This window comes from Euleptes europaea, chromosome 11, assembly GCF_029931775.1.
Source record: "Euleptes europaea isolate rEulEur1 chromosome 11, rEulEur1.hap1, whole genome shotgun sequence".
In the NCBI taxonomy this organism is placed as follows: domain Eukaryota; kingdom Metazoa; phylum Chordata; class Lepidosauria; order Squamata; family Sphaerodactylidae; genus Euleptes; species Euleptes europaea.
The window spans coordinates 45,187,981-45,212,662 of record NC_079322.1 but is presented as its reverse complement, the minus strand read 5'-3'; the positions used below and the strand labels follow the sequence as shown (position 1 = coordinate 45,212,662).

General features: G+C 42.9%; 1 protein-coding gene across 3 annotated transcripts in view; it reads right to left on the bottom strand.

Moving 5' to 3' along the window:
• Positions 1–24,118, bottom strand: part of SNX13 (sorting nexin 13) — an 85,654-nt gene extending 61,536 nt beyond the window's left edge. For all 3 annotated transcript variants that reach the window (XM_056857335.1, XM_056857338.1, XM_056857336.1), the window contains exon 1: positions 24,038–24,118. In XM_056857335.1, coding sequence (XP_056713313.1) covers positions 24,038–24,052 — 15 coding nt within the window. In that variant the 5' untranslated portion in view covers positions 24,053–24,118. The remainder of the gene's footprint in view (positions 1–24,037) is intronic.
• Between the last annotated feature and the right edge of the window lie 564 nt (positions 24,119–24,682).

The window sequence follows — 24,682 nt, the reverse complement described above, 5'->3', positions numbered from 1 at the left end:
TGATCCCACGTCCTGTACGGCAGTATGACTATACCTGCATGGACAGTTTGCTGTTCACACTGTCACACAATTTTGTATTCCTTGCCCTACTGCATTGTTCACAGAATGTCCTATACTGAGTGGTAACATTTTTTCTATTTCTGTACTCTGTAATCCACCTTGACTCTCAGTGAGAAAGGCAGGCTATAAATAAGGTACATAAATAAATTTTGTCAATTTACAGATCAAATAATATTTACAGTATTTTTTGTGATTATTATTACAGGGATTCATAAATACTTACTTAGACCTGAACTAACCTTCATTGGAACAAAGCAGCTATATTGTGAAACTGACATCACCAGGCCTTAACCCATGAATTTCAGGGTTTGGGATGCTGGAAATTTGGCTCAGGGTTTGAAAAGACATGATGAACATTGCTACAGTATTTGATCCCCTGCTGAATTTGCCCGTTTGCCCTCTGACGAAGAAATGACCAGTCCATAATTTTAATGGTAGGTCTATTGTAGCTGTGAGAGACAGAATAACAACAGGAAAACCCCCAGAAACCCAGAAGACAAAAGTCAGAGATTGATGTGCATTATAATGAATGAAATAAGTATTTGATCCCTTTGCAAAAGATGACTTAGTACTTGGTGGCAAAACTCTTGTTGGCAATTACAGAGGTCAGACGTTTCTTGTAGGTGGCCACCAGGTTTGCACACATCTCAGGAGGTATTTTGTCCCACTCCTCTTTGCAGATCCTCTCCAAGTCAGTAAGATTTTGAGGCTGATGTGTAGCTACTCGAACCTTCAGCTCCCTCCACAGATTTTCGATGGGATTAAGGTCTGGAGACTGGCTAGGCCACTCCAGGACCTTAATGTGCTTTTTCTTGAGCCACTCCTTTGTTTCCTTGGCCGTGTGTTTTGGGTCATTGTCATGCTGGAATACCCATCCTCGACCCATTTTCAATGCCCTGGCTGAGGGAAGGAGGTGCTCACCCAAGATTTGACGATATATGGTCCCTTCGATGCGGTGAAGGTGTCCTGTTCCCTTAGCAGAAAAACACCCCCAAAGCATAATATGTCCCCCTCCATGTTGGACGGTGGGGATGGTGTTCTTGGGGTCGTAGGCAGCATTCCTCCTCCTCCAAACACGGCAAGTTGAGTTGATGCCAAAGAGATCGGTTTTGGTCTCATCTGACCACAACACTTTCACCCAGTTCTCCTCTGGGTCATTCAGATGTGCATTGGCAAACTGCAGATGGGCCTGTACATGTGCTGTCTTGAGCAAGGGGACCTTGCGGGCTTTGCAAGATCTCAGTCCTTCATGGCGTGGTGTGTTACCAACTGTTTTCATGGTGACTATGGTCCCAGCTGCCCTGAGATCATTGACAAGTTCCCCCCGTGTAGTTCTGGGCTGCTTCATGACCGTTCTCATGATCACTGCAACTCCACGAGATGAGATCTTGTATGGAGCCCCAGACCGAGGGAGGTTGACAGTCATTTTGTGTTTCTTCCATTTGCGAATTATTGCACCAGCTGTTGTCACCTTCTCACCAAGCTGCTTGGCAATAGTCTTGTAGCCCAGTCCAGCCTTGTGCAGGTCTACAATCTTGTCCCTGACATCCTTGGACAGCTCTTTGGTCTTGGTCATGGTGGCTAGTTTGGAATCTGATGGATTGATTGCTTCTGTCGACAGGTGCCTTTTGTACAGGTACTGTAACGAGCTGGGATTACAGGAAAGACCTCTCCCTTACAGCAGGTGCTTCTAATCTCAGCTCGTTACATACAGTGAAGATACCAGGTAGCCTGACATCTGGCTGGTTGATAGGGGATCGAACCTGGCTGGTTGATAGGGGATCAAATACTTATTTCACTCATTATAATGCACATCAATCTCTGACTTTTGTCTTCTGGGTTTCTGGGGGGTTTCCTGTTGTTATTCTGTCTCTCACAGCTACAATAGACCTACCATTAAAATTATGGACTGGTCATTTCTTCGTCAGAGGGCAAACGGGAAAATTTAGCAGGGGATCAATGTATATCACTCCAGAGATAAACTGCTAATTGCATTTTTAGGTGGGTAGCCATATTGGTCTGCAGTAGAAGAGCAAGATTCGAGTTCAGTAGCACCTTATATACCAACAAGCGTTTCAGAGAATAAGCTTCGAGAGTCAAAGCTCCTTGTCTGATGCCAACTGCAGGCTCGAACACCTGCAATTTGCCTTGGGGGATGAGCGGGGAAGGGAGATGGGTTTAACCCTTCAATCTCCACTTGATTTAATTATTCAAAGCTCAGCTGCCTGTTCTGTTAGCATTCTAAAGCAAATATTAAGCAAGCTGCCATCTCCTTTGGTGCTGTTTCATGGTGAACTGGCACCTTGTTTGACTTGCAGCCAACTGGTAACAAGGAGTCCTACAAAACTTTGAGTCACCAGATTCAGGGTATGGGTTGCAGACCATCCCACATGAGTTGATGGTGTACTACAGTTCACAAACTGTATGTTGTACACTCCTGGATATTTAGGACCAGTTATAGATCCATTTTCTTGTTTATGCAGCCTTAATGTTTAAGACTTAAGGCCTGATTCTATGTACATAAGCTACAAAATAACTTATTTTTATATTTCCCCTCCCCCCTAAAAAAAAGACTCTAAACACCATCTCCAAAACAGCAGCCAACAAAGAAATACAAAAGGACTGGAAGAACTATGCAGCTGCCTGCTATTCTCATACCTGAAACACCAAGTAACAAGATGGTTGCTGTTGTGCACATTCCAGCAGAGTTAACTGAAGAACAAAATTTGTTAGTGAACAAGGGTTACTGGATTGGAAGTGCAGAGAACTGCTTTTGCCTTTTATTCAAGAGACATGGCTGGTAAAGTGAGGCAGAAAATAGTATCTGGGCATTGCCTCTGATTGTTTAATGAAGGTTGGATCCCACATTCTTACCAGTGTATACTAAGAAGCAGCAACAGAGGCAAGTAAGACTGAGACTGCACTGTTCAGGTGTTTGGCTTCTCACTGACCAATGACAAAATGTTAATGTCTGTGACCCACTCTATGCAACATGCTGATCCAACCTCCCTTGGTCTCCAATGCCACTCCTCAATGATTACTGGTCAGAACATGTCATCTGTCCCCCCCACCCCAATTCACTATTCAGTGATGGCGGACAAGCACTACCTTTCACATCATCTTACCAGCCTACCACTTGACTTCAAAGAGAAAGTAACTTTCCAAACTGCCCATTTGGCAATTCTGTATGTGTGTGTTAAGTGATGTCAAGTCACTTCCGACTCATGGCGACCCTATGAATCAATGTCCTCCAAAATGTCCTATCGTTAACAGCCTTGCTCAGGTCTTGCGAATTGAGGGCTGTGGCTTCCTTTATAGAGTCAATCCATCTCATGCTGGGTCTTCCTCTTTTCCTTCTGCCTTCAACTTTTCCTAGCATTATTCTTTTCCAATGACTCTTGTCTTCGCATAATGTGGCCAAAGTACGACAGCCTCAGTTTAGTCATTTTAGCTGCTTTGGACATTTCAGGCTTGATTTGATCTGGAATCCATTGGTAATTCTAGAATGAACATTTAGCCAAAAATTATGCTTCATTTCCCAAGGTTGATAATAAGGGCCTTCTGGAAGGCATGCACTGGGGAAAACTTACTCTCAAATGTATTCATACTTTTAATTGTTCATCTGACTGGTACTACAGTGCGCCATATATTTAAAGAACTGAAAAATATGGGATCATGATGAGTATCGAAATCAGAACATGCAGTATAAGAGAAGGTCTGCCAGGAAGGCAGGTTTCTGTACTGGGCTAGTAGGTTTTGTATGAAAAGTACAATAAAGAAAAAAACAGAAAATGATGTAGCTGAATTTAGAGCTTTCAACTATTTCATAACCTGTTGGTTATTTCATGACATTGTGCAAGCTTTCAAGCCCACCAAGGCTCTATATCAGGTGTGATAGTACAAGATTTTCAAAAGACAGATTGGACACTCTTCTGTATTTTCAAATCTTGAAATATCAAGCTGATGCAGACTCCTGGTAGGCTTGAAAGCTTGCACAGTGTTTTCTGCTAATTTGGTTGGTCAAATAAAAAGTATTACATGGATTTTGCTCTTTTGGGGTGGATTTTTCATGGACTAATTATGACGACATAACTTTTTCTATATTCCTCATAGCAGACAAAAAGCTCAAAGGGGGGAGAAGCAAATAAACTGCATAAGAACATAAGAAAGGCCATGCTGGATCAGACCAAGGCCCATCAAGTCCAGCAATCTGTTCACACAGTGGCCAACCAGGTGCTTCTAGGGAGCCCACAAACAATACAACTGCAGCAGCATTATCCTGCCTGTGTTCCAAAGCACCTAATATTATAGGCGTGCTCCTCTGTTTTAAGAAACAAAAATGTGAAACAAGCACTGGTGTGATCTAGAAGTCACAAATAGGATATCAGAAAATTCTGTTCCCTTTGACATTATTGCATAGTCTATTACCATATTGATGCTACTCAACCTAAACGGTCTAATTAAATACAACTTTAAAATTAGCAGTACTGCAAGATTACCAGCTTTCAAGGTGGATCTAATAAACCGTAACAGGGACTCTTGTGAGTAACAGTGGAAGACAAGTTGAAGCAAAACAGACACAACTTAATTCCACAGTCCGATGGTTCATAACCAAAAACTCTGAAGGGGAACTTCAAAAAATGATTCCCCTACCCATCACATGACATCAATATGTGATACTATTACCGCTCTATTGCTTCATACCAATACCAACATGTCTTAATATAAGGTTGAAACGCAGCCATATTTTCAGATGACATCACAAAACAAACATGAATCACTTGAAATTGCTATCATCTGTTGATCTGTTCTATTCTTATTTCTTCTTTAATTTCACATAATTACCTAAAGCACACCAATCTTCTGTCATAGCATTTTAATTCAAGCACGAACTACGGAGCAACAAAGCAGGCAAAAAGTCCTTCAACCAGTGTTCTACCCAAGAACAAGCAACTCTACAAATCATATCAAAAATGAACTGAGGAACAATGATTGCAATATGTAACTGATATAGGCTCACTTAAAGTGCAAAATCAAACTCTAGTGTGGCAACTCGAAGTGCACACGCACCCTACACCTACATGCTCCCTGCTCCCCTTATACATGCAGGCTCTGCCATCTATTTCTTGGTGTTCACTAGCCATAGTTTGCTTTGATGTCCAAATTAATGAGGAAACCAGGGAGGATGGGTGAACTGACAAAAACAAAACTGTTAGCACTGCAGATCCACCCTCAAAATAATTATATATGCTAAGGAAGGTTATTAACTATAATAAAATATTAATGTTCTGCTGACAATATAGTATTAAAATAACAATGATAATTTATATTACAGATAACAAGACATATTAAATAGTGAAATTAAGAATATCAAACAACCTGAGACACCTTACTCGAAATACCAAAACTTACAATCCAACATGGGTGTGAAGTTGTTCAAAAGTTATAAATATTCTGAATAAATTCTGACGGATGACTTGCCTATTAGCTCATTAATTGAAAAAGTTAACTAGCAAAAAAATGACTATCCTTACAATGATATTCACCATACAATGACTATCCTTACAATGATTAGTGTCATAAGAGTTCACAAGTACAAAGCTATAAAATTCTGCTGATAAAAGACTTAAATTTCAGCCTCTAAGATCACCAGAAGCAAACCACCGAAAATCAATAGGTTCCTACTGAAAAGAAAGACATTGTATAATCTACTCCATAACAAGTGGACTTTTAAAAAAGGCTGCTAAAGTTGGTACATGACCTCTCTGAGTTCACAAGATCCATATTACCCTCATGAATTTCTATGATGTACCCGGCCTCCAAGCCACAATTTGATACAGTGATTTGAAGGGCAAGGCAAGTTTGCAATTCAGGAGTTGCTTAACTAGTTTAGCAAAAGCCTAGAACTGGAGGAGCGAATCCTGTGTTAGAGAAAAGAACACAAATGAGCCCACAGGAACTCTCCCACAACGAAACCAAGTGCATTATCATTTTTAATCTCTTTATATCTAATCTGTTAAGCTTCCCAAATAGGAAGAAAGCAGGATCCAACAAAATAAAAAGGAATATCAAGAATAAAAGTCAAAAGGAGTATTACTGCCTATGCCATATGACTAAGTCATATCATTCTAAAAATTAAACTGACAATTTAGATCACAATTTTCACCACTAAAACAAATACAAAGACTAAGTCTATTTGTTTCATATTAACATGATCATATCACTGTGTCCACAGGTAGTCTCAGCATCATCATATTCCCCACCAGTGAAGAGTGGGCCAGCTGGAGCAGATTGCATGGTAATGGCCCCCATACAGCAGAATTTGGTCCCACCCCTACTGTTTAACGCAGCAGTGCAGACTGCCCTCCAGGTGGTAAGCCCACTGGACCCTGACCAAGAGGCCAGTGGCATGCCCAACCCAGCAAGGTCAAGAAAGGGAGGAACAGCCACCACATGGGGTGGTTCTGATCCTTAATGAACCAGTACCAGCTGACGGGGGGAGGTGGGGCAGCCCCTTAAAGAAGGTGGAGGGTGAAGCTGGAAGCCAGCCGAGATCAGTCCACTCAATTGGCAATAGTTCCTGCCAATCAACCTAAGGGGTGGGCCAACCCTCAGGAAGGCATGAAGTGGATAGACATACCCCCAGGGAGTCTTCATCATAAAGTCCAGGGACTCAGGCCTTGGAGAACAGTTTAGCCCTCCTACTAGCTAACCAACTGCAGGGGAGGGCAGTAGAGAAAGAGGCGGAAGATCTAGGGTGCTGTTATTCCCTTCCCCTCTCTAGTCTGAGGCTTGTAGTAAAGAGGTATATTAACCAACAGAACGAATTGTAAAAGTAGGTATATAGGAAACATGTTTATTTGGAAATAAGTTCCTTTGAACTCAATGGAACTTGCTAGTAAAGAGGGACTCTGGAAGGCGTGTCAACTCCGCCCAACTCTGATGGTGCGGCCGGCACAAACACACTGCTTCTCTCCTATCTACCTGGATTTTAATACAATAAAAGCATTTTTTAAATGCTGAATGGGAAGACACATAAGGCAGCTTACCACAACAGCTGGCTAACTGCGGATGTGCAACATCATGTCATGCCACACATTTCACCTGAATTGAAAATACTGTGTTTCCTGTGGGTTTAAGTCTAAGTACGACTATTGAAATTAATTTTCAAAGAAATAATTTACTATATATTCTTGAATGCAAAAATATGAGATTTTTTAAATTAGCAGACCTCATGAGGTGCTACGATAGCCCTCTGTAAGAAAGCTGTAGAAAAGAGTCTTAGACTCAACAGCTCCTACTCCATCAGCCAGCAATGAGTCAGCTGATGAGAATCACAATGTGTGTGTGTGTGTGTGTGTATGTGCGTGTGTGTGTGTAAAGTGCCGACAAGTCGCAGCTGACTTATGGCGACTCCTTTTGGGGTTTTCATGGCAAGAGACTAACAGAGGTGGTTTGCCGGTGCCTTCCTCTGCACAGCAACCCTAGTGTTCCTTGGTGGTCTCCCATCCGAATACTAACCAGGGTTGACGCTGCTTAGCTTCTGAGATCTGACAAGATCAGGCTAGCCTGGGCCATCCAGGTCAGGGCAGCATCACAAGAGCATTAAGAAATTAAGATTTTTCAAGGTAGATGCTTGCTTTACTTGTAAAGACTACTTAGCATAAAAGGATTCTCCTTGAGCCATATGCACATGGAGGAAGCTATTTAATATGATCTGTGGTTCCAGAATGTTTCCTACATATATTTATAAGGAGGACACAAGAAGTGTGGCTACAGCTGACATATTTCTAATTTAAACATGAAGATTCAGACAGGTTAATCTCCTGTTTACTTTCAAACTATACATAATGGAAAGGTATATTAACCAACAGAACAAATTCTAAAAGTAGGTGTATAGGAAACATGTTTATTTGGAAATAAGTTCCTTTGAACTCATTTCATTTTTAAACCATCAATGTCAGCTTGGCACTACTATCTTAAACGTATGTGCTTGGAAACACCACTCATTTCAAAGAAACATGCTTGGAACTTAAGAGGCATTTTCTAATTTAGGCCCAATTGTATAGGTAGTGGTGGCAAAGTTACTGACAAGAATGCTAATCAAATTGATACTATTCTGCTTAGTGAGCAGTTCACACAAAGGAATGCCCATGTAGTTTGGTCTTGCCAAACATACCACCGTTAAAAAAAATTCCCTTAATGAAAAAGTTGGTATAGTTAAAATTGGCCCTAACCACACAGGCAATGCTTCCTAGAGCTGTAGAGGGGTACACATGAGTTATCCCCCGTAGGGTACCAGACACACACATACCAGTTGGATCTGAGCTCTTGTGGCCACTGGCATGAGCACAGAGACTTTCCACACAGTGACCTCTTTCCATACATTATAGCAGAAGTGTTTTCAGAAGCAACTGCACAGCTGCTGTAACACATGAAGCAATTCGTAAGTGTACTTAGGCTAAGTGTTCTTTGCAAGAAAACCTGACAAGATGCCTTGATAAAGGTGAGCTCAAGATTATAAAGTCTTATACAATTTCCATGTGGCTGCTTTCCAACAATGATCTAATTTTGCTTATGTCCCAAATGCTAAACTAAAGCAGCTGAAATTTCAAACTGCTTTTCTTCAGCATAAAAACATTTGATGCCAACAAGCTAAGAAGTTTAATAAATTTTAACAAGAAGTTCATTTAGAGTGAACAGCATTAAGTATTATCAAGCATTATAATGCTCTAAATTATGCTGGCCTACTAAATGCTAACTCCAGTTTATATTATCTATTATGGTGTTTACTGTGTGACATCAACCTTGTTTTATCACCTTAATAGCACATTGTTGTAGAAACAATGATGTCATCACAGATACCACTAAAGCACAAAACATTGAAAGATCTCTAAGAACACATAAAAAGTAGGACCACGCTACTTACTGGATATCAGGCCTAGGGGACAGAAAGAGTGCCACTGAAATGCCCTCCTGTTTAACAGCAATATAATTATTAAAAGCCAAGTATTGTTTGTCATAACATCCATTTAGAAAACAAATTTTAAGTTAGCCTGTGGGAAAAAGAACAATAAAGAGAGGGGGCTTAACTAGAGATCAGGAGTAGACAACTGAGAACTATTTGGGAGAGGGCAGATTTTCATTTAGTTTTCCTGACAAAAGGATAGTTTCGAGTTTAATAATGGCTGCAATCCGTCAAAGAGAAATATTGGAGAAGACCCTGAAAACATGTGCAAGCACACCCTAACAGCAACTCTTCAGAAACTGGACAACTAATTGAATATGATTTCTAGTAAATAACTTAAGACTGAACGTTTGAATAAAACCTCTTGGATGGAAATGGCTGGACTTAATCTTACAAGGTCCCTTTTGCTATCCCCCAGAGTCCGTCTAGAATCATAAGAAACTGAGTTTTATAAGGCAGGCTTCTAGCTCATGTGATATACTGGAACAAGCCCAAATTCTTACAAGATCAAGCTTCCCTCACACACACTTCAATGGAGATCTGAAAAATTCATTAACAAAAAAAATTTGAACAGGCGAGATATATGACTAGGTAACTGTCAGAATATTTCAGCTAACAGGAGTTGAATCAGACTGTAAATGAGATTAACAAATCTAATTCAATTTATTATTATTAGCAAAAACATTAATTCTAGAGTGCAAAAGACAGGCTAAGATGAGAGCTAGTGAGGCTGCATGCAAAAAACAGACAGAACACTTAGATTTACATCTGTAGAAGTAATGGGGAAGTTTTAGTCCATACTTGCTCAATTTTTTCCTGATACCCTGTTAAATTGTATGTAACTTGTTTTATAGTCCTCTAAGCTAGTAGCCATCTAAAATAGTTGTCGTCATGTTCACAAGATGTGTGTCAAGTTCTCTTTTTTGTCTAACCTGAGACAACTGTCCATCAGTTTCACTGGATGCTCTCCAATTCCAGTATTTTGGGAGAGGAGGCTATGTCTCCTTTCTCCAGTTTGTGAATCTGGAAGGATGACTAGTATTGGTTTAGAACATACGTATCCTGCCTCTCCAGAGCTGCTGGAGGCAACTCACAAAATAAAAAACAATAATGCACTCATAAGGAAACTGGCAGCCATAGGCACACTGCTAAGAAATGTAAAGACACAAGGAAATCAACTAGGAATGATATGACATGACCTTTAGAACTTGTCAAAATTCCAAAGGTCTAGCAAAAACTACCCAGACATTTCAATTCACAATGATGAAAGTAAGGAACATAAGGAAAGCCTAATCTGAGATTCTATACTAAGTCTCCACAGGCAATGGATACATTCAATAATTTGTAACACAATTGCTGTACTGATTTATAGACAGAGATATGAAGGGCTGGGGGAAAACACACCTTTTGTTGTGCTTTCCTGAGGACTTCTATTTCAATTTCTATGACAGACAAACTGGAAATTTTGGGGAGCACTGGAAAAAAAACTTACTGCAAAACAAACAAACCTCCAAGTCATTTGTATTTTTAAAATCCATCAATAAACCTAATAATACAAGTGTATCCTACATTATGAACTATGACTTTTATGGTGTTACAGCAGTTTACACTTATTAAAAAAACTGCACATATTTCAATTTTTCCAAAAATTTATATTTCCCCCCTGAAAAAACAGAAAAAGACTAGTTGAAGGTTTGCCTCAACATTTACAAACATTTACATCTTAATTTGCAGGTTCTTGACCAAGCGGTTGTCTGCAAAGAATGTAATGCTTTGAGATGTACCATCCAAGGTCCAAGACACAAGAACACAAAGGATGCAAGTCAAACATGTCAGGAAAATTTCACTGTTCAACCAAATGGTACCAAGAGGGAGATTACTGGATAGAAACCAAACAGACTTTACTATAATCATGTAACAAAATGTAATTAATAAAATAATTTTACTGTGCTATGCAAATAACCCATTTCTTACTGAAAGCGTTGTTTAAAACTTACTGACAAATTTCTGTTCTTTGTGTGTGTGTATAAACCCACAGGAGACAGATATCATAAAGTAACTGGAAAAAAAGTACAGGTGACTAACGTATAGGGAAATGTGTTACCATTAAAGTAGTTACTCAGACTATGAAATACAGTGATTTTTGTCATCATCACCTTTGTAACCACTTAATTGTGCTGTGACAAGATGTGGTGCACTAGTAAAAGCCTTGATTTATTCTCTTCATGTAACTGGTCTGTCTCTGAGTAAGCTGTCTAGACTGCAAAGATGCAATTTGCACACACAAATTCTAGGGAAGGTAAAATAATGTATTCTAAGCATACTGTATATAAATTCACCAATGTAATTAAACCTACATCAAAAGATAATAGCTCTGCCCTCAACCTGGCACAACAAGTTATCTCAACTATTTACAACTCCTTTTCAGACTTTGAGGCTGGGCTTCTAAAAGAGGTACAATCTCTCTAATTAACCTCTCCATTCTATGCAGTTCAATGCTGACTGTCATGAAGAAGGTCAAGAAGTAGACTATGCACCTCCATGTTAAGCAGTCTGGTCATTGTGAAGGAAAACAACAACCATTTCAAGGAATTTATTCTGTATGATATCATAGGACGGTTGGTCCTTGATCTTCCTGTTGATCAATCTGTTTAGTTGGCCACGCTGAGGATCTTTTAGTTTACTGTGCCTTCCTTTTAATTGCAAGAATAAACAAACAATTTTTATATTTGATTCAATTACAGCCCATTCCTGAGGGGGAGGTTCCCCCCACCACTGAGGCTGAAACCTTCCCCTTCCCTGAAAACCAGTGCAACTGCTCCATTGGGTTACACAGGGATATGCAACCTCAAAAGGTGGCGTATCTCCAGGAAAGGGAAAGGCGGTGTTCCTGGGCCAAAAAGGCTTAGGAGGCCGCCTAAGGCGACTCCTCCCCTGGCCTGGCACAGGAACGCCCCAAGAATGGCCCCAGGAGGACGGCACACAGAAGTGTTCCATCTGGACACCAGCACAAGGCTGTGCCAGCATCCCCGGGCAGCGGGGGGGGGAGGCGCCCCCCCACCAGTGCCCGTGCCACCCTGGGCGGCATAAGTGGTATGGGCGCAGGGGGGCTGAACGCCGACGCAGCCCCTTGCTGGCCTCCTAAGGACTTTTGTCCTTTAGCCTCAGGAATGGACTGTGTGACAAGTACGACTCCATCCTCATTTCACTATAATTCTATTCCAGTACATTTTGTGTGGAAGCAGATATTACAGGAGAGTTAACGTTACAGTTCTATGTGAGCATAAACCTCCAGCTGTTTATAAAGTTAAAAAACAGCAGCATTTTGGCAACATATTAGGCTCATTACAAGAAACCCTATGCCATTACAGAAATTAAAAGAGGCACCCACAAGGTGACCACAGAACCTACAGCTGAACACAGCAAATTATTTGAGTGATATAATGCTATGCATTAATTGAACATTCATGTCTTATGAGTCTGGACATTATGAGCTATTTTAATGACTAATAAGTAGGTTTTAAGAAGTGTGTTATTTTGAAACATTACTACAACATCTGATTGTTTTGATGTGCGATCTATACCCTCGACAAAAGGCTTCCTCCAATTAGCAAAAGGTTTCCAAGTGGCAAAAGTGTCAGACAATGATGTATTTTATCTCCCTACCTCTGCAATCTGTATACAGAACATATCATGGGGAAAACTGGATTACATTTAGATGAAGGTGGAGTGAAAACATGCAGATGATACCACATTACTGGCAGAAAACAGCAAAAACTTGAAACGACTACTGCTGGTTAAAGTAGAAAGTGCCAAAGCAGGATTACAGCTGAACATCCAGAAGACAAAAGTAATGACTACTGTGGAATTATAAAACTTTAAGGTGGATGATGAATAAAAGGAAATTATTAAACGGAGACTGCAACCAAGAAATCCAAAGGAGATTGAAACTGGGAAGGGAAGCTATGAAGGAGCTAGAAAAGATTCTTAAGGATGCATCACTATCAGCCAAGATCAAGATAACTCATACTATAACATTGCACATTACTATGTATGGGTGTGAAAGTTGAACAATGAAAAAAGATGACAGGAAGAAAATTGATCCATTTCAAATGTGGTGTTGGATGACAAAATGACAAATAAGTGGGTTCTAAATCAAATCAAGCCTGAATTCTCCCTAGAAGCTAAAATAATCAAACTGAGACTATCATACTTTGGTCACATTATGAGAATATAAGACTCATTGGGAAAGATAATAATGCTAGGAAAAGGTGAAGGCAGAACGAAAAGAGGAAGACTAAACGTGAGATAGACTGACTTAAGCAAGGAGCCATGGCCCCTCAGTTTGCAAGACATGAGCAAGGCTGTTAACAATTGAACGTTTTGGAGGTCATTAATTCATAAGTCAAAAGCAACTTGATGTCACTTAACACACTCATCCATTACAATTATTTGAATGATCTTGATCATACCTTCTCGTGTTTGACATGATGCAACTGTCATTGTTTTGTCAATCTAGCAAGCGTAGAACACACTGCTGACTCAGCGTCATCCTAGATTGATTTGGAACAGTAAAGAGCATGAGGGTAAAAGGCAGCATCACAGGGACTAAGACTGATGCTACAATTCTGTCTACCATCTCATAGAATCAACCAATGTGTATACTTCTTATAATGGCCATGTTTACAAGCAACTTTGACAGATTGCCTCTGCAAATCAAACCAGCAGGTTCTCTAGCCTCAAACCCTACCAGAAAGAATGAACTGCAATGTGGAACTTGCTCTCTCCAATCTCTTGTTGGTGTTCCTCACTTTTAATCTTTAAAGCACAACTGAAGACATTTCAGTTCTGAGTGCTTTTAGAACATTTAGTATAAACCTATCTCATGATTTCATCAAGGATCTCCCCTCCTCTATTTATCCTCACAAAAACCCTGTGAGGTCAGTTAGAGTCAGACAGAATGGATGGCCCAAGGTCACACAGTAAGTTTCACAAGCACTCTAACCACTTCACCACACTAATAGTGTCTCCCCCCATATTTTATCTTTTTTAAGATTAACTAATTTTAGTTTAACTCCAGTTGAATTGCACTTTAAACAGAAATATTTGGCTTGAAAGTATAGTGTTCCCACACCGGAATATCACACAACTGCTATTTCCAAAATGATAAAAATATAAGAACTATAATTAAGTACGGTACCTGATTACAAAGTAAGAAATTGGAGCATAAGAATGCATTTTGTAAATTCCCTCTATAAACAGCAACCTAAAAATAGCAACACACACACACTGTCAATAATGTTGTTTCTTCTTTGTCCAGCAGCAACAGCATGGCTTCTCCTTGAGAACAATAAAAGTATCCTTGTAATTTCAGTATCCAGAACAAACACAGGTATTTCTATAAACCGGACAGCTAAAAAGTAGATTGCTACTAACACTCAGAGACATATGAAGTTAATACAGATCAATATGCTCATGACAACCTACACGTTTTGTAATGTAAGCCTCCAGAAGCAGTTGTCTCTGTCCACTCTATCCAGTATATGAGTGCAGTGGCTAAGGTGGAACAGGCAAAAGCTTAAGGTAGAACAGGCAAAAGCCAGCGTGGTGTAGTGATTAAGAGCGGTGGTTTGGAGCGGTGGACTCTGATCTGGAGAACTGGGTTTGATTCCCCGCTCCTCCACATGAGCGGCAAAGGCTAATCTGGTGAACTAGATATGTTTCACCACTCCTACACACGAAGTCAGCTGGGTGACTTTGGGCAAGTTACAGCTCTGTTAGAGCTCTCTCAGCCCCACCTACCTCACAGGGTGTCTGTTGTGGGGAGAGGAAGGGAAGGTGATTGTAAGCTGATTTGAGTCTCCTTAAGTGGTAGAGAAAGTCGGCATATAAAAACCAATTCTTCTCCTTCTTAATTAAGACAAGACAGAGTTGATGCTGGTTAGCAAAGCTGGGGCCTTGATGGGGATTTGCTGCCCACCCTTGATGGAGTAAGTGTGTGCTGTCGGATTCAGTTAAGACCCTAGAGGCAGTTTTAGACTCCGCTCTTTACTAGAGAAATAGGCTGAGGTAAAAGAAGTGCCTTCTATCAATTACATCTAGTTTGGAGGCTGTCTCCCTTCTTGGACTCAGTAAGCCTTGACACAGTGATCCATGCAACATGTCAATAGACTATTGTATCTCACCATACAGGGGCCTTCTGTTCAAGACAATTCAGAGTCTTCAACCAGTGCAAATCACAGCAGAGGCTAGCTACTCAGCATGTATGATGCCAGCTTTGTGAACTCTACGCTGAGTATTGGTTTATTTCTAAATTAAATTCAATAGTTCTCACCTTTAAAGCCCTCCATGGCCTATGATCCACATACCTGCAGGATTGACTCTTCCGTTATCAACCCACACAGCAGCGCCACTGACAAACAACTTCCTCTCCCCACAACAGACAACTTGTGAGGTAGGTGGAGCTGAGAGAGTTCAGAGAAAACCATGACTATCCCAAGGTGACCCAACAGGCTTCATTTGTAGGAGTTGGGAAACCAATCCAGTTCACCAGATTAGAGTCTGCTGCTTATGTGGAGGAGTGGGGAATCAAACCAGGTTCTCCAGATTAGAGTCCACTGCTCTTAACCCCTAAACCACATTGGCTCTTCTTCACACAATGTTTAGATGGTTTTAATAGAATTAAATAAGTACCAGAGGAAATATCCATCAATAACTATTAGCAATGATGGCTAAATGGGATTTCCATGTTTAGAATGGCAGTATACCTCTGAATGACAATATCTGGGGATCAGCAACAAGACGTAGCTTTATTGTATTTATTTAAAAGCTTTGGCTTCTGTGCCCCTTGTTGTGGAGCATCTGGATGACCACTGTGGGTAGAATACTGCAACAGACTGGCAACTAATATGATTGACCAGCAGGTCTCTTCTTAAAAAAAAAAAAAGTTGCAGAGGCTTCTCTTGCTTTAGATTCAAGATATTTCACTCAGAGCAGTTGGTTGGACTAGACAATCTACTGGGGTTCTTTCAGACTCCGTGACTCCATTTTTACAACAAAAAATAGTGTTTGACTAGATTTGGCAAACCCAGGTTCGAGTCCCCACTCTGCATTGGAAACTTGCTGGGTGACCTTGGCCCAGTCACACATTCTCAGCCTCAACTCTGGCAAGTATTTGGATGGGAGACCTACAAGGATTACCAGAGGTGTGACATGTTGGCAGGCAATGGCCAAGCTACCTCTGAATGTGGCTCGCCTTGAAAACCCTATGGGGTTGCCATAAATCAGCTGCGACTTGACGACAAAAAAAACCACCCTTCACATAAATGCTATAGTAAAACTGTGGTATAAGACTTTTTGAATTATTAAACTAGTATTGATAGTCAGAACTTATTTCCAGTTTATGGCAAATTAGATCACATTTATTTAGAAAAATCTTTCAAAGCAGCAAAGTCAATAAAGACTACCGTATATACTCACGTATAAGCCGACCCGAGTATAAGCCGAGGCACCAAATTTGAGGCCAGAAAAAAGAATTTTTAATTGACCCGAGTATAAGCCGAGGGTCAGAAATGCTGCGCTCTAAAATGGCGGCCGCCATTTTAGAGCGCCAGGACGATCTCGCCCCTGCCCCAGGTTGCCCTCCCGCCCGGCCTCCCAGGCCCTCATGACCCACCCCGACCCCAGTGCCATCCAAGGGGGGGAGGGGGAAGAGCCCCTGAACCCCCTACTCACCTGGAGAGGCAGCGATGCTGCGCTCTAAAATGACGGCCGCCATTTCAGAGCGGGAGGACAAGGCCCGCGAATCAGCTGGCAAGCGGGAGGACCGGCCCGGGTGAGGGGGGGTGGGGGGAAGAAACCACCGCCGCCGCTGCCCAGCAGAAGGCGCGGTGGGGTGGGAAGAAACCGCCGCCACTGCCGCCCAGCAGAAGGCGTGATCGGGGTGGGTGGGGGGGAAGAAACCGCCGCCACCGCGCAGAAGGAGCGATCAGGTGGGGGGGAAGGCGGGACAGCCCGACCATCAGCTGGACGGCGGGAGCGAGCTGGGAGAGGGCCCGGCAGGAGATTCAGCGTGGCTCCGGAGAAACTGCCGCCTACCGCGAATTACTGTATTGACCCGAGTATAAGCCGAGGTGAGTTTTTTAAGCCAAAAATCATGGCTAAAAAACTCGGCTTATATGCGAGTATATATGGTATCACATAGCCTGTATGCCATTCTTGCTTTTGTCTCTGTAAACTGCTAGCAGTGCACAAATATGAATAGGTGCTCACTGTATAAAACATCTCAGTTTCCTCTGATGTTGAAATCCACTAGTACTGCCTGGCACCTTTTATTCTGGAATGTGCATATCTGAACAAAACAAAACTGGCAGATCAGAACAAAAAGAGCATATTTAACCTTATCACATCCAAGTTTTCAGTCTCTCAGAAGAAGCATACACATTTTGAGAACGTAGTTAAGTATTACAACTACTGAACACTGCAAACTTATCTTTTTTTCCTACTCAACTTTCTCTCAAAGCAGGTGATCTTTTAGGTCCTATTGCATTGTTCATTGATTGTCTTACGTTATGTGACTGCATCATTTCATATTCTGTAGCCTGCCTTGAGTCTCAGCAGGAAAGCCAAGCTATAAGGTAAATCAACAGATAAATAAATAGCTGCTTGCAGCATAAATAGGAATCATAGGAAGAATCTGTATCTTTCAATATAGCTACAAGCATGCATGTGCAACGAACTCACTACGTATAGTTTCAGAAGTACAATAATAAATACTGACTTCCCTTACAGGATCATTGTAAGGATGATCAAGATAGTGAATGCAAAATACTCTGAATACAATAGCATTCTATACATTGCTCACAGCCCTTTCTACATAGAATACTTTCTTTGTACTAGCTTTGTTACTGAAAAAGCAAACAACCTTTCAAAGTTCCCTGTTGTATCTTGGCAGGAACTGACCTCATCATAGGCTTGCCATACAGTTTCCTGATTCAAACATTACTTGTGCAATATCGTGGAAGGAGCACCCTTATCACAAATGTAACTTATAAATCTGCCATTATTAAGGGGAGGGCCATAAACACAGAGGAAGAGCACATACTTAACATGTGTACTCCCAGGTTTAATTCCCACCATCTCCAGTTCAATTTTTCTTACAGTAGCAGGGTAAGGGAAAAGATCTCTGCCTGAGACCCTTCAAAGCCATTGCAATTCAGAGGCACTAATGGGACAGCTGTACAAATGGGCAAACTCAATATAAGGCAATTCCATACATACAATATATTACAGATCAATTAGCTTCAGGACCAAGGCACTAGCACTACAGGCAGGCTATCACCACACCACAAAGTTAATCATACATTATATAACAGCATCAGTACCTGCAGTTAATTAAACAACTGGAAGTAAGACGGTTTCAAGTAATCCAAGACAACAAAGAACCAGCAACAACAACAAAAAAGCTGCTTTGAAATAACTGCATTTTTAACACTTGAAAATTATTCCAGTGACATAAAGTGTGCAATTGAGGATATGCAGCAAGGGCCATAGATTATTTAAAAGATGAACAGGCAAGTTTAGGTGCTCGCCTATCTCTATCACTGGCTATTAGTCATGAAGCCTAAATTAAACCCCTCAGCTATGAGACAGTGTGCCAGCTGCTGGGGTAGCAGTGAGGAAAGGCTGTAGCTGTCATGTCTTATGCATGGACTTCCCAGACACACCTATCTGACCACTGCACAAGAAAGGATGATTATCTAGAACATAAAAAGAGCCTGAGTTGAGTACACTGTTTCACACAGCAGCTAAAGAGTTGTCCTAGAATGCCAAACTAAAAGGACCTAGAGGCCAGTACCTTCTGCTGCTGCTCCCTCCCAGCAGTGCGATATTCTGAGGTCTGCTGACTATGTATATAAAGGCTTCCTTCAGTCACCATGGCTAGTAGCCACTGACAGACCTCTCCTCCATGAATCTGTCTAACCCCCTTTCAAAACGGTCTGAGCTTGTGGCTAAACAGACATTTCCTTTCATCTGTCCTAATTTCCAACAATTCATTTGGGTGCCTCCAAGTTCTAGTATTATGGGAGAGGAAGAAAAACCTCCCTCTATCCATTTTGTCCACCCCATACGTAATTTTAGAAACCTCTACCAAGTCTCCCCACACCATCGTTCTTCTAGACTGAAAAGCTTAAATCAAGCAGAAGGGTTACTGGTGAGCAGAAGGTCTGACCCAGGACTTAAGATGTCACCTGTTCTAGATGAGGTTGCACTCCCCTTGAAGGAATAGGTTCATAATTTGGGGGTGTTCTTGGACCCAGGCCTACTCCTGGATAAGCAGGTGGCAGCAATGCCAGAAATGCCTTTTTTCAGCTTCAACTGGTTAGCCAGCTGCAGCCTTTCCTGCGTTGAAAAGATCTGGACACTGTAGTGCGTGCCCTGGGTACATCTAGGTTAGATTACTGCAATGCACTCTATGAGGGCCTGCCCTTGAAAAGTGTGGACCATATCACTCCAGTCTTGGCTCATGTACACTGGCTCCCAATTTGTTACCAGGCACAATTCAAAGTGCTGGTATTGACCTTTAAAGCCCTATATGGCTTGGGACCAGCGTATCTAAAGGACCACCTACCCAACTGCTATGATCATTTTCCAAGGCCCTACTTTGGGTACCCCCACCTTCTGAGATTAGGCAGCTGGCAACTCAAGAGAAGGCTTTCTTGGGCATGACACCAGAATTCTGGAACTTGCCTGTCCCCTTCTACTGCCATCTTCCACCAGTGGGTGATGACTTATTTGCTGCATCTGGCATTCCCTCAGTGATCCTTCCTTCCTCTGTTTTAACTGATTTATGTTTTTTGTATTTATATTTTAGTTTGATTGTAATTGTTTAAAAAGGGGGTGGTGTTTTTTTTTTTTTTTACACAACATGGTCGTACTCTATTAGCTTCCTTGGTAGATCCAATAAGGGCAGAAAAGTGGGCTATAAATTTTGTAAATAAATAAACATCCTTATTGAGGTACAGCAACCAGAACTACACACAGTATTACAAGTGAGACCAGACCATAGCTTTATACAAGGGCATTATAATATTTAATGTTTTATTTTCAGCGCCTTTCCTAATAATTCCTAGCATGGACTTTGCCTTTTCCACTGCTGCTGCACACTGGGTTGACATTTTCATCACACTTTCCACAACAACCCCAGTTCTCTTTCAGTCTCAGCCATTTCAGAATCCATCAGTATAAATTTAAAATTAGGATTTTTTTTTTGGTTCCTTACACACACTGTACTTCATTTGCCACATTATTGCCCACTCATCCAATTTAGAGAGATCCTCCTGTAGCTCTTCGCAATCTGCCTTGGTTTCCTCCGACCTGAATAATTTGGTATCATCTGCAAACTTGGGTTACTGCACAGCTCACCCCCAATACCAAATCATTTATGAACAAATTAAAACAAATTAAAACAGCACCAGTCCCAGTATCAACCCCACTGCCCACTTCCCTCCATTGTGAACACTACACGGACCAGTCTTGCGTCCACTACTGTGTAGCACTGAATAGACAGAATCATAGACTTGGAAGGGACCACCACCAGGGTCATCTAATCCAACCCCTTGCATAATGCAGGAATTTCACAACTACTTCCCCCACACACACCCAGTGACCCCTACTCCATGCCCAGAAGATGGGACTGCTCTGACTTGGAGCGCCACAGCAATCACTCTTTGTACCAAAGCATAGCAGCAACACGCAATCACAAAGCCAGCTTCCAAACAGTATGAAATACAGATCATTTAGATGGGCTGAGAAACTACCAGATGTCTGACTCCCCCCCCCCCGCCCCGTGTCACACCTCCTCTTAACAATTTACGCTGGTTTCCCACGTTTTTGCAATAAGAGAACTCTGGAGGAAAAACACCCCATTGACATCTGCCAATCATTTGGCCCTTCCACACACACCCCATTGACATCTGTCCATCATTTGGCCCTTCCTCCCTAAAACTGAGGCTGATAAGGAAACTGCTGAATGGCACACAATGAAGCATTTAGGAGCTGGAACCAGGAGTGCCCGTCTCTCAGCTCTGTCACACAAAGCTGCCCCAGCGTTGAAGGATGGGGTGGAGGGAAAGAAACCCACATTCTTCTAAGAGAAGGCACAGAATATCCAAGCTGAGCTCTGCACGCGGAGGCAACCTCCTATCAAAAAGGCCTTTAAAAAAAATTTTTTTTTTAATTGTTTTTCATTTAACATATCCACATCGAAACAATATCCAATAGTAAAAATAATAGTAAAGGTAAAGGTCCCCTGTGCAAGCACCAGGTCATTCCTGACCCATGGGGAGACGTCACATCCCGATGTTCTAATTCCCTACGAACTTTTTAAAGTCAACAGCAAATGGTGGGCCAACATTCTTGCTCCTGTATTCACACAAATTAATGCCTCAGGAGCTATTCCAAAATCTTGGAGACATACTATTATCGTCCCAATCTTTAAAAAGGGTCAGCGCTCTGACCCAAGCTGTTATCGTCCAATCAGCCTTTTGTCTTGCTTAGGCAAATTATATTCCTCCTACTTATTAAAGAGGCTGTTGGACTGGGTTGAGAGTAATGACATCCTTGGCTGGGAACAGATTGGCTTTAGAAGGCGTTGGTCTGTCACGGACCACTGTTTAGTGCTCTCCCATCTAGCCGAGAAATATTCCTCCCCCAGAAATGGCACCCTTTATGCGGGTTTTATGGATCTTAAGGGAGCTTTTGATACCATCCCGAGGGAGAGGCTATGGTTGAAACTATCACATTCTACTATGGATAGGAGGTTACTATGGCTTATTCAGCAATTTCAAACCGACCTCACAGCTCAGGTTCACTGTGGCAACCAAGGAGAACTAACCGAGCCCTTTGAGCTGGTCAAGGGAGTTAGACAAGGTTGCCTCCTTGCTCCTCTCTTGTTTAATCTATACCTGAATGATATGGCAACCAATTTCTCAGAGTTTTGCCACCCCCCAAAGCTTGCAAGCCATTCCACCCCGATTCTACTCTATGCTGACGATGCAGTTCTCCTGTCCCGCACAAGAATTGGTTTGAAAAGATCTTTGCAAACTTTTTCTGAGTACTGCTCTAGGGAAGGTCTTAAAATAAACCATCATAAATCTAAGATTATGATCTTCACTAAGAGGAGAAAAATGCCTCCTATTTGCTGGGTATTACATGGCTTTGAGGTTGACCAAGTCAAGGAGTTTGTTTACCTTGGCATTCTGTTTTCCCATAACCTAAATTGGAATGCCCATCAAAAAGCAGTGTCCAACAAAATTAAACCTGGGGTTGGTGCTATTGTCAATTTTTTTCACGCCAAAGGTGGCAAATATATTCCAGGGGCTATTCAGGTTTTTAATCTGAAAATTACCCCAATTATCCTCTTCGGTGTTGCCATCTGGATTACAGTCATCAATGAATCTATAGATCATCCACTGCTTCAGTTCTTACGAAAACTCCTAAATGCCCCTCGATGTGTTGCTGGCGTTACTCTTCGTTCCGAGTTTGGCCAAATGTCACTTGAAGCTAGGGCGTGGTTGGCCGCCTTTAAACTACACCTTAAACTGTGCTTTAGCACTGAGGGGTTCCTAGCTTCTCTGAAGAATGACCCTTTTAAATCCTCATGGCAAAAAATCTTAGATGAGAAACTGGCGTTGTTGGGTTTCTCGCAGGATATGTTATCAGATCTTGGGAAAACTGAAGCTTTTGCCAAAATTAAAAAGCGCATTAAAGAGCTCGACTATAACAGCACTACTTTTCGTGCTCGTCGTGTCTGTTCATCCCAGTTCTTCGGAATACCCCCTCCACGTGGTCTGCCTGCCTATACATATTATCTGACAATTCCTCGTCTCTGTAGAGCTTTTTGCTTGGCTAGATTGAATGCTAACCCTTCTACGGTAATGCAGGGCAGAATTCTGAATATACCATACTCAGACAGGATCTGCCCTTGCTCTTCTGGCTCTTCTGGCTCTATTGACTCATTAGCCCATGCCCTTTTGGAATGCCGCTTTTACGAGGAACTTCGATCGCACTATATTTCCCCCCTTTTAATATACAAATCCAATGCCTTTGTGACTGACACAATGCCTTTTTTACTAAGTGATAGGGACCCCAAGGCTACATTGTCAGTGGCAAGATTTGTTTCAGTCCTTATATCCCTCCAACAAGAGATATATGCTGCTCAAGATCAATTGATCAAGGAGCTTCTAAGGGATAAAAGGAAGGAAAGGAAGGACATCCCGATGTTTACTAGGCAGACTTTGTTTACAGGGTGGGTTTGCCAGTGCCTTCCCCAGTCATCTTCCCTTTACCCCCAGCAAGCTGGGGTAAAGCCGACCTCGGAAGGATGGAAATAATAGTAGTGATTTAAAAAAACCACAAGTAATATTACTAATTTAACAATAAAACGACTTCCCCCTCTCCCATCTAAAAATAAACTGTATAAACTTTTGCTAACGGAACTCACTAATCCCAATAATGTTTTAATTAACCCGTTCCGATCCTATCCAACATTATTAAATCAGTACCCAATGTAAAATTAATACCAAGCATAGATATGGGATCAGAGCAAAGAATATCCTTTAAAAGGGTCCCATTGAACTATCAAAAAGGCCTTAACCAGGGGCAGGCAGGCTCGTCGTCTCGGGACAGGCGTCAGCCCAATGATCCCGTGGACGCCCTGGCGAAAACACACACACACACACACCCTCCGGGCCTGCCCGCCGCCGCCCAGAGAAGCGAGAGGCAGGGAAGCCACAACTCCAGGGGGACCAGCCGGAAGCCAACGCAGCCCGGCTAGCTGGGCGCTCCTCGCCCACCGGAAGGCGGCCGGGCCAAGGGGCCTGCAAGGCTGAGAGGCCTCCGGGGCAGCCGGCCCCCTCTCAGAGCGGAGTCCCCAGCCGGGAGGCGGGCCATCGCCGGGGCTCCGCAGGGCCAGACGGCGGCTTCTCTCCCCCCCCTCCGGCCCCTCACCTCAGCTAACATCATTACTGGCGGTGGAAGCCTCGGGCTCTAGCCCCGCCGCATGGTGGGCGCGTCCACAGCCGCAGCGGCCCACCGGATCGGCCCTCGCCGCCGCAGGGCGCACGGAGCCAGCCAGCCGGCCGCCCGTCTCCTCAGCGCGGCCTCCGCGCCGCCGAGCCCACCGCAGCCGCCTCCGCAGGTCGCTCGGGAGAGGCGGCCATCTTGAGGAGGCTACGTGCGACGACGACGCCGCCGCCGCTCTCCCCGGCGCGCCCGCCCAATGGGGCGGTGAGGGGCAGGGCAGGCCGCTCCGGCCGCTCGTCCCCTCCTCCTCCTCCTCCTCCTCCTCCTCCTCCTCTCCCCGCTGGCTGGCTGGCTCTGCCCCCCCCCACCTCCTCCTCCTCCTCCTCCTCCTGGTTGTCACGCCTTCCCCGTTGGCGTCCCCCGGCAAACCGGCTCCTTGGGTTCGCGGGTGGGGGGGGGGGAGGAGAAAGGACTGGGGAAAGGGGGCAGGCTGGCGGGGGGGGAAGAGTCCCGAAGGGAGCGCGGCTTCCTCGTCAAGGAGGGTCGAGGAGAAGGTCGTTTGGAGGGACGGGGGGGAGTAGGGGGGTGGGGGCTGCGTGGCAGCAAAGCGCTGGGAAATGCACGGGAGGG